This window comes from Montipora foliosa, chromosome 2, assembly GCF_036669935.1.
Source record: "Montipora foliosa isolate CH-2021 chromosome 2, ASM3666993v2, whole genome shotgun sequence".
Taxonomy (NCBI): Eukaryota; Metazoa; Cnidaria; class Anthozoa; order Scleractinia; family Acroporidae; genus Montipora; species Montipora foliosa.
In genome coordinates this window covers 13,074,792-13,085,654 of record NC_090870.1, presented here as the reverse complement: position 1 = coordinate 13,085,654, position 10,863 = coordinate 13,074,792, and the positions used below count along the sequence as shown (strand labels likewise).

Here is a 10,863-nt window from a genome sequence, read left to right as displayed (position 1 = left end):
AGAAACTTAGCTTCGGCCGATCTTTCAAAGTAAATCAAATAGACAATTAGGATGTAATGATGAGCACATTAGATTTCATAGTCGTTCTGTTTCTGAGACCAAATCTATGGAGATTTTTTTTTCCATAGGCAGTGTTGATGACGGAATTTACAACCAAGTTTGTTTAAATTACAAACAAATATAGGCGAAGTTTTGCGAGCAAGTAAATATTCAACTGGCCAAAGCGCTTTTTGTAAGGTTTGTTACAACAAAAAACCGAAGCCCTTCGATATTGAGGTGCTCCTTGAGTAAGCAAAAGTAGGAAAACTACTTCCACTGTTGAAAGTTCTGAGTGTTTAAAGCGACTGTAAAAAAATTGAGATGAAAAACAATCAATGAATGCACCCATCCACACAAAAATCAGATTTCAGACAGTTATTAAAATCAAACAAATAGAAACTGCTATTATTATTATCACACAAAGAAAAGTCAGAGCATTTCTTACAAGATGTAAAATAAATGCCAATTAGGCCCATAAGAAATTAACTGTACTTGTTTTGCAATAACCATTTTTATAGAAGAAATGCTCTTTAGGACCGCGCCATTATTTTAACTCAATTGAAAACCATGTCATTTCTATCCATTAAAAATCATATCATCGCAAACAATATCCATGTAAGTAAGTAATGCAACAAAGCTTACTGCAAGGAAAGAAATGCCAGTTTCTTACAGAAAAACATTCCACAGTATGTAAATGTCAGAGAAATTAATGTTCTATAAAGTCAAACTACAGTATACTTAGCTTGACGCATTAATTTCCAAACAATTGACTACAGAGTTACGAGAGAATGACGCGAAAAGACAGGGAAAATTTTGCAGTACCAATACATACCTGAAAGGCCAAGAAAAACAGTTTTCAAAAATATCAAAATCCAAACAGGTATGGAATACATCCCAAGTAAAATCTGGAATTGATTCCATGGATATAAAGCTTGGTTTAAAATCCTCTGTCGAGTCACATGCCTTAATTATTCGTAAATCCACTTTCTCTCATAATTAAGGCCCTCCACCAAAGCAATTATTCATAATGCTCCCAAAATGACAAAATAGAATAGCTGATTTCTATAGCAAAGCAGCTCCGATTTTCAGCATGAAAAAGGAATCTCTCAATATTCTGCACTTGGAAGGTATATTAATTATTAACTGCATTTACACCTACATTTTTGCACATATAAAGGCCAGTTTGTAAAAATATTAACAGGTGGCACATTGTTCAGAACAGGTAACAAGGAATTAGAATATTAAGTTGAGTGTTTAACTGTCTTCTGTAGCTTTTTAATTCATCAAAAGTACAGTATCATTATCAGGAAATTGCTATCCCTATAAAAGCTTGCGTAGTGTTTCAAAGCATGAAAGATATCTAAACTAAAGATGACTAAGACTTTCAAAAGGAAACTTTAATCATGTTTCCAGAATAGATTGCTCTAAAACATCACTGAATAATCCTATTCAGCACATGGACATTAACCAAGAAAAGATAATCATTTAATTATTTCAAACAGTAATAACAAGTCAAACGAAAAAAAAAGTCGAAGTGAAAATAAACTGACCAAAAATAAGGATGTAACCGAGTTCTATGGAGTCGTTAGGTTTGATGGGGGAAGGTAAATTTATTTTATCAACGAAGTCTGTATATATATATCCCACAAGTCATTATTTTTCTGTTCACCAAACTATGATTTCAAGTACAAAGGAAGTTGGCAATATTGCTGATTGTTACAGAGGAAACTCTGCTTTGGGAAAACTCCATTCAGGGAATTTGGTCCTGGAAAAATGTTCATGAATACTAATCTCTGTATCCAACCCAACCTCTATTCAGGGGACACCTGGCCTAGTCCCGAGAGTATCCCTTGAATGGAGGTTCCTGTGTACATCGTACAGGGCTCGAGACTAACTTTTTAGCTCACTAGCCTAGTTCAGGTCTGATTTCACTAGCCAAATCTAAATTTGCACTAGCCAGTCTCGTCATGCGCAGTTTCATTCGTTTGTAAAAACTATCACGAAAAACGTTCCACATTTGCAAACACAACTCGCGCTTTTAGTAAATATTCTCATATTTTCATATCCATCCTGGCAACAGTGGCAGAAATATGATGGAATGTACGGCCTCCCGTATTTTCTCACGGAGGTAAAGTTTTTGAGGCCAATTCTCACAGAACTTCACAACTGACAAATGCACTGGAGTATGGAAAACGCGGATTAAAGTAAATTTAAAAATAAACCGTGCATAAAACTAAACTGCTCGTTCGGAAGTCTGTGGAAAGGCTGTTCCTTTGATTTGAGCTATTCGAAAGGACAGACTTGCTCTCATTTAAGATTATCTTTTTATTACTTTCTACAGCAATCCGTGCGTTTTATGCTTGAATGGTTTTCGGAGCAAGTTTCCTCTCTTTTTATGTGAGATTCACCATTCCTAGTAAACGAGATAAGTCAGTCCATGTTATCTCTTTCTTTTTTTTTTTTTACCTTGAAATGAACTATATTTGGATTCAATTTCTAAACAAGTACGTCGCAAACAGTCGCAAAGAGTTTGCGTTGGCTCGATCGCAAACACTGTCACTTTTGGCGTTTGTGTTTGCGATCCTGTTTTCCATATGCGTGATTGATTTACGCAAATTGATCTCGTGACATCAGAAGAAAAGGGCGCAAAAATAAAAGCAGACTTAGTTTTTGCATCGTGTTCAACTTCTTATGTTGAAGTTGTTGCGAAGAAGAAGGCAGAGAGGAAGTGTCAAGAGACGTCACCGATTCTAGGTCCGATACATTTTCGAGGAGCAGCAACGGGCTGCAGCATAGCCAGTATCAAATTATACTGTAGGAACTGGCTCTTTGCGATCAAGAACTTTACTACAGGTATATTTAGCGGGGTATTCCCTTACGATATTCATTAAATTCTCACTGTTTTGAGGAGTATCCTCATTGCCACTATCGTACTCGAACGCCACTTTCATTTCTTATACTTGCCTCTAATTCGTCAAAAAGTATCACGTGCACAAAAATATCGTCGATTGATCGCAAAGAATCAGAAACAGTTGACGATTGTGTTTCTTCCCTACCGTTGTTTCCCGCCTGTGCATTGCCACTTGTCGGCAACAAGACGTAACGATAGAAAATTTTCTATCTCTTGGGTCTGGTTTGCGATCATCGGCGATTATCGGCGAATGATCAGGGATGAACGTAAAAGGTGTTTCCATTTACGCAAACTGTTTGTGATCCAGCTCTCGGAAGGTGTTTGTGATTGTTTGCGACGGAGTTACACGCATATGGAAACAGCAGCTGAGAAGTTCCGCATAATTTCACACGTGATTAATCGTTCCTAACGGGGCGTGGGGAAACTGTAATCCGCGTTGCTTTCCCCTTCATTTTTTTTTTTTTCAACTTATCATTTTCTAAGGCAGTAAATTCCATACAATCCGCTCACAGTTTCTGTTGTTAGTTTCTTTTCTCTCCTTTTGTCTCAGTATCCATAAGTAATAACTTTCATTTTTGTTTTCGTCCAGAACTCCACTGCTTTACAATATTTACTTGCCCCAATGGCTAGTGGAAGCTCAAAATCTACTAGCCAAAACTGAAATTTCACTAGCCTTTGGCTAGTTGGCTACCGTTAGTGTCGAGCCCTGCATGATCGTACATGGTGTCAGGTTGTGTCGCCCCATCGCCTTGTCGCCCCAAGTTACGTCGCCCCAACTTACGTCTAGGGTTAGGGTTGGGGGGACGTAACTTGGGGCGACAAGGCGATGGGGCAACACAACCTACATTCGTACATATGCATGTATGTCAATCAGTCAGTTTAGGAGTTTTTTTTGTCGGGACAGTGGGGAGTGGTTATCAATTTTTACACTAAAAGAGGCCTATTGTTGACAACTATTCAGGTTCCTTAGAAGCCTTACAAGGAGATGAAAATTTAATTTGTCAAAGAATTCATTGATACTCGGGTCTTAATGAAACCACCAATTACTTATTAATCCATGAGTTTGCTTACCCCTTTATCGCTTTATTTTGCCACCTTTACTTGCATGAGAAAGTGGTGAAATGGTGGTTCTTTCAGAGGTTTTATCACATCGGATCCAGCATTTTAAAAAGAAAAATACACTGTACTAGGCTAATCTTTTACGAGTAGTTACTTCACGTTTTCACACAGTCATGTAAGACGCACCACCGACGCATCTTATAGGTTATAAGATTGAACATCGGCCAACGCGTCGGTCGACAGTCGGCCGACGCGTTGGCCGACGTGTTGGCCGACGTGTTGGCCGACGCATTGGTGGGATCGGATTCTTAACTTTTACCAAGACTTCTTTATCATGAAACCACTGTTCAGGTATTAATTGTACAAATTAAGAGCCAGCCAAATTTTGCAAAACAATGTCAAACACAAGGATAGAAGGTGTGACAATGATCATCAATTTATTATGAACTCAGTAAGTAGGGTAAAGGAACTAAAGAGTAGAATGAGGAAGTCTTACAAGTCATGTAGATTTATCTCTTGCCCTCAAATTTAAGTCTACAAATAGTTAGACTTCAACGTCTTCTACTTTATTTATCATGGCCCAGATCTTAAAACCCTTGTTAATTCCTATACACCCCAAATGCCCAACGGAAGATTGAAATAACCACTCGTCGCTGCAGTAGCTGTAGAATGACATTAACAAATTAAATGCAAAAAAAAAAAAGTTAATGGAAGGACAATAATGGAAAAGATTGAAATGGGTTGAATTTCAGTATTATCCTGTGGTTTTTAATAAACAGGTGAGTGTAGACTCTGTGTACACCTACATGTAGCAGAACCAACACACTATTCACAAAGAGGGAGCCACTGAGTTTCCAGTGTCGTGGTCTGTCCTATTTTAACCAGCAAATGTGGCCAGCTTGGCGTAATGTGTCACAAAGGCTCATAACTTATATAACCATTTTAAGGCCCAAGCCAAATGTCGAACTTCACATGAGACGAACTAAATGGTAGTTTGGGTCGATCCAAATAAAAATGTTGGGTCAAATGTAGAACTTAATGTCGAACCAAATGCAAAAGCGAATCTCTCAGTCAGCGGGATTTCCAGCAAAGTGGCACAAATGAATACACGAAAAAAGTCTTAACATGCTTTGCAGTTCTAGAAAACGACGGTCCATACTGCAAAAAATGCTGATCTTCTAACAAATTCGGCAGAATGTTCATTCCTCAGCAACAACCCCGTTATTCCTTTCACGAAAACAATCCAACTATTGTTCGCTGGATTTTTGCAAATCAAGAGGCACATGCATTTCGAGTTTACGAAAACACCCATCATGGGATCTTTGCCGTCATTAAATACCCGCATTGAGTTGGCTAACTTGCAATGTTTATAATAGGACTAAGGTTGCCCAAAAAGAAAAAGACTGGTAACCCATGCTCTGTTATAAATATTTTGATTTCGAGGCCAGATATACATTATCATACAAATTTATAATTTATGAATTAAGTTAGACTGAAGAAAAGTCCGGCGTTTGTCCCAGACTCGATCTTTAGACGTTCTATCCGTCTGAGGTGGACGGATAAAACGTGTGGGTCGATCCAAATTCAGTTCGTCGAACTTAATTGAGTCAAACGTCGATTTTTTTCAGAAACTTAATTGCAGCTTAATCTATTTAGGTTGTCTTGTGTAAAGTTCGACGTTTGTCCTGGGCCTAACAGGGCTCAAAAAATTGCTAGCATTGATGGTTTGCATCTGATGTCACTGTGGTCAATTGTTGGTGTACAAAACAACGCAGTAAAATGTCTTTTGGTAAGCGCAATAACTCTTGCAGCTAAATTTTGTGGAATTGTCACTAAATATTCATATCTTGTCGCAATTCGACAAGCCTGGTTTAAGCAAAAAAACAGCTACAAGTCAAGGGAGTTTGCAAAGTGTTGGCAATACAAATACACCCATTTAAAATCACCTGCAATCTCTGGAAGCTGCCGATATTTCCAACATCATTTTACTTTGCATAAATTTCAGCAGAAGTTAGCAAAATTATAAAAATGTAATATTATTTAAAAAGTGGGCGTGTATGTACAGTATCTTGAAAATCATGTCTTCACATCTTCACATGACAACTGAGAGTTAGACAATATCCTGCCAACTGTACATTCACCACTTGACCTGACACTTTAACAGGACATCTACAGTACATATACTGTACATAGATATATTACGTTCATAATTTATAGTTACTGTATCTATGTGCATAATTTACATGTAAGTTGTGTGATGTTACTTACTCCTTTCCAAAGTTAAACATCACTTTCTGTCTCTTTCTCATTGTTCTCCTGTATCCCTCATCCTTTGGTTGTGACAGCTGTTTCATCTGCAACAAAGGAAATGTTCAAGCATCATCATTATGATTGTTATCATTAAAGTTGAAAACACCTGATTATGCATAGTCTTCCTTTAAATTTATACACTGTGAGAGATATTATTAATTCATAAAGCCAAATAAGGTAGTACTACCACCTGCATTCAATGTTCAATAATAATGAAGAGAATATATATGGGTTATTGACCAAGCTTGTTCGGTCAAGATGGCTGGATATTGGCCAAGTTCTTTTTTTGCATGTTTATGGACAGAGACGAAGTCGAGGTCCATAACCACACAAAAAAAGAACGAGGCCAATATCCAGCCATCTTGACCGAACAAGCTTGGTCAATAAAGGATTTATTATACGACTTAAAACACCAAAAAATGATCTTTGGTCTTGAAGGACCAAGCGTGAAATCCCGAGCAGGCAAGATAGCTCCACTCAGGCCCGTTCAGGTAGCCAATCACAGCGCGATTTGGTTCATCTTACCCGCTCATCGAGCTAGTCATATAATAATAGAAAATCATACACCAAGGAACTGCAGAGATGAGACTAGCTGTATATGTATTTAATAAAGGGGACAACTGAAAGTCTTGATTGTTTTCATCTTTCTTTTCTTCACAACTGCTTAACTCAATGACTCCTTGGAGTGAAAAATAAAATATTTTGCTTTTCAACTGGGAGAATCCTAGGGTTACTGAGGATTAAATGGGTTAATGAATGTTATTACTCAGAAAATCATCTTGCATACAAAGTTCCAGTGTCACCTTTCATATATTATATTCTAACTATTGTACTTTCAACTTGCACATGTAGGGGATTCACTAATATTCAAAACATAAGAACCACACACCATAGATAGAATATTATTAAGAAAATTGGTTAACTAAACCCCACAATAAATGAGGTTACATTACCCAGGCAAGTTACACCACAAAATTCTCAATGAAAAAATAATGAGTCTCTAGATGGCTACATAGTTCAATTATAGAGTGTACAGGGTATTTGCACTGCCTATAATCTCCTTGAAGCTTTCATTTTTTCAGGCTTCTTTAAGTTGGTTCATCAACTGCAATGAACAGTACTTTCTCTCTGAATATATTCATTTATGTTTAATATAAGCAGCTATCAGGGATTCCAAACAAGAGAGTCAAACTCATTTAAAGCCAAACGCAGGTAATTATCGGTGGAGGAGAACTTTGAACTTTTTGCTGGCAAACAAACACACCAACACAAATATGTGACGCTCAGTTCAAGAAAAGGCCTACATGTATGTTGGCTGCAGTGAAATTAAGGTTAAGAAGTATTACATTGACATCCTTACTATCTTTTTAACAGTAAAGTTAGCATATAAATTTCCAATGTAAGAAGGCCACCAAAAGTCGTTACATTAAAAGGGAAATGTAAGTAACATAAGCTTAATTATTATTTACCAAACAACTCCGTCAGTGTTATAAATGTAACAGTACTACGTACTAAAATAACTAATAAATAAAACTCGCCTTTCGAAGATATTTCTTTCCATAAAATATCATTTTATCACGTTTTCGAAACCTCGGCTTTGGAGATACGGGAGCTTCATTTGGAACTTCAACTATGTCTGCTAAAAACAGAGAACTTTAAAATCTACGTAATGGTAATATTGAAGCAAATGTCACATCAAAAATGAAAATGAAAATGTTGAAATTGAGCTTACCCTTTTTGCGGAATGACCTCCTCAAAACATACAAAGCCATAAAAACGAATATGATGAACACAGTGCCTATGATAAGGTTCACCTAAAAGCCAAATAAGTAATTTTATTAACACCAAAGAATTAATGATCAGTTTGATGAAAAACCTCATAGTTTTAAACTTGAATTCGTTTCGCTTTTCGCAGCGACCAAATTGCCCAACTAAAATAAGCCACATTCGACGCCAAAAATGATGGGCTGTACATAGTAACTAAACTATCGCTTTCAAGTCAACACTTACCGAGAATTCTGAAAAAACACTCATTTTAGCAATGTCATTCGTGGCTGCCTTGAGGGCATCCATCTTGTTTATCGTGATGAAGAACACTGCTGACTTTATGTGCACACGGGCGTGTTTGATAGAGTTCGTGGACAATAGACCGATTCGGCTAGCTCAATGTTGTACCCAATTCAAATCTCTCGGGGTTAAGATTCTTTGTATGTTGAATTTGCATGACAATGAAGCATTCACATTTAAATGATATGGAAATTCTTGGAACAAAACGTTTTATTCCCAGAGGATTTGAATTGGGTACAACATTGAGTTAGCCGAATTGGTCTATCTTCCTGTCGGGTCCACGTTTTGTATGCGTCCCGACGGACGTACCCCAGGTCCATGGACTACCCCTGTGGACCACCCACCTTTAGATGAAAGAGGAAAGTGATCTTCACACTCATCTGGACAATTAAAGCTGAATTGTCTCTAATTATAACACCTGACAAATTCACGCGGTTTCAACGGGATTCGAACCCATGCCTCTGCGATGCCGGTGCAACGCTCTACCAACTGAGCTTTAAAGCCACTCAGTTGGCAGCAGGTCAACGAACTTATATTTGAAAAGCGGGTTGTAGACACGGGTTATTGAGCCACCAAATAGGTGGTATAAGTGTCTATAACAGGCTATTGCTTAAATCAGTAGCCCATAACTAGCAGCGAACAACAGACCTATATTCCTGTCACCTCGTTTTCACAGACTGCGATTTGTTTTGTGAATTGCATTTCCCGCTAATGAGACTCAGGAGCCCGATGACCTATCACAAGAAACCGGAATTGTCTTTGTCTTTTTGCAGACAAGGCAGTCTAAAAATAGATCGCACATGGGCTCCTGGCCCCATTTGTTCAAAAGGTGGATAACGCTATCCAGCGGATAAATCACTATCCAATGGATAGCGCAATTGAATTCGCTATTACTTATCCACTGGATAGATTTATCCGACGGATAGCGCTATCCATCGTTTGAACAACTGGGGCCTGGTCTTTAAAAATATCGTGACGTAGGCTTACTATGCAGAGCTGTCAACTCTCCCGGATAATCCAGGAGACAACAGAAATGACGTCACAAGCGTTATGACGTCTTCTGTCATCGCATCTCTATCAATTTTCAATATTTGAATATTTTGGGGGTTGAAAGCCTTGAGTAGGGGAGTTGTTCGCTTCTATTCTAGTGCTCCTGCTTAAATTTTCCAGATAAAAGCGAGGATCACTTCTCTCTTTCGTCTAAAGATTTTTCTGCTTATAAAACGTATTGAATTTATAAAATGAGAGGTGGTCCACAGGGGTAGTCCATGGACCGGGTCCATGAAGAAGTCCATGGACCAGGGCCACGGGGGTGGTCCATGGACCTGGGGTCCATGTTTTGTAAACGTCCTCCTGTCGGTGTTCCTTGGATCAGTCGCTTGATCTGATCGGCGGAATTACAAGTTGAGAAGCTAAATATTTTGAGCAAGAGACGATACAACGTAGATTTGATTTTATTATAGAGCATAATGAAGAATATTTGTTGTGTTTTATGCCAGGAAGGGTGTGCAAGGACTTGAAACGCTCACGTGACTCAACAGTTTTAAGAGCTCACAGGCCACTCCATGTTCGGTCACTGCTTAACGATATCGTCACATGAGAGTGTGCTAAAAACAAATGTCGGCTTTGCAGCGGAGGAAAGTGCTGTTATGTTTGAAAATAGTACCCCAATCTTCAAGTAATGATCTAAAACTGTGCAATTTTCATTGTTCTACGGCATGTTTCAATACTGATAATAATGTGCAGATTTTAGATTTATTAGATTAATTAATAATAAGATTTAGTTTTAGAAACAGTAACGAAAGGAAAGCCGCGATGTACAAAATATGTTTATCCGCAGGGAGCCCCTACAATCTGTTTGTGTAACCACTAATTTTTTGAACGGCTCCAGTGCCGGGCAATGTCTCCCCAGAAAATTGCGTCGCTCCGCTTTCAAACTTCGCCGGCAGCAGAATTGCCGAAAGATTCACGCTTCTTCTCGTACTTCTCGATCGAAAATTCATCCAAACTGCCCGGAGCTAGCCTTCGAAGGAAATCAAATTCCCATAGTTCCGAGGGGTCGAGATACCAAGTGCCAGCCTCAATACAATGAGGCAATCAGCAGGCTACTATTGTTATTGCGCATACGTTCTGCGCATCTCGAGATACTCGGGTTTCCTATCGGTGATGCTTACCAATACAGTGATATTTTTGCGCAGTTTAAAACTGTCTGGAGAAAATAGATCTTAGTAAGTACTCTCGGTATCAAAAAAGAAAATGGGGGTAACCTGGCATTTTTGACAGATTAATAAGCTTCAATTTTAGAAAGAACTTCTTTCTAAAAATTGAAGCTTATTTATCTGTCAAAAATGCAAGGTGACGCCATACATTGGTTTGTATTTTAAAGCTTTTTACAAATATTATTCATCAATTATCTTTGAAAAATGCGTGGTTACCCCCAATTTTCTTTTTGGATTTCAATAACACTTCTTAAGATC

General features: G+C 38.1%; 1 protein-coding gene across 3 annotated transcripts in view; it reads right to left on the bottom strand.

Annotated features, from left to right (window-relative positions):
- LOC137992485 (patatin-like phospholipase domain-containing protein 7) overlaps positions 1 to 8,459 on the bottom strand; it is a 94,475-nt gene extending 86,016 nt beyond the window's left edge. The window contains exons 1-4 of one of the 3 annotated variants that reach the window (XM_068837840.1): positions 8,330 to 8,459; positions 8,052 to 8,133; positions 7,858 to 7,958; positions 6,278 to 6,363 (exon numbers count right to left, since the gene is read on the bottom strand). In XM_068837840.1, coding sequence (XP_068693941.1) covers positions 6,278 to 6,363; positions 7,858 to 7,958; positions 8,052 to 8,133; positions 8,330 to 8,392 — 332 coding nt within the window. In that variant the 5' untranslated portion in view covers positions 8,393 to 8,459. Of the gene's footprint in view, positions 1 to 871; positions 1,024 to 6,277; positions 6,364 to 7,857; positions 7,959 to 8,051; positions 8,134 to 8,329 lie in introns of those variants that run through there. The other 2 variants (XM_068837841.1, XM_068837842.1) reach the window with 2 other exon arrangements.
- Positions 8,460 to 10,863: the final 2,404 nt, after the last annotated feature.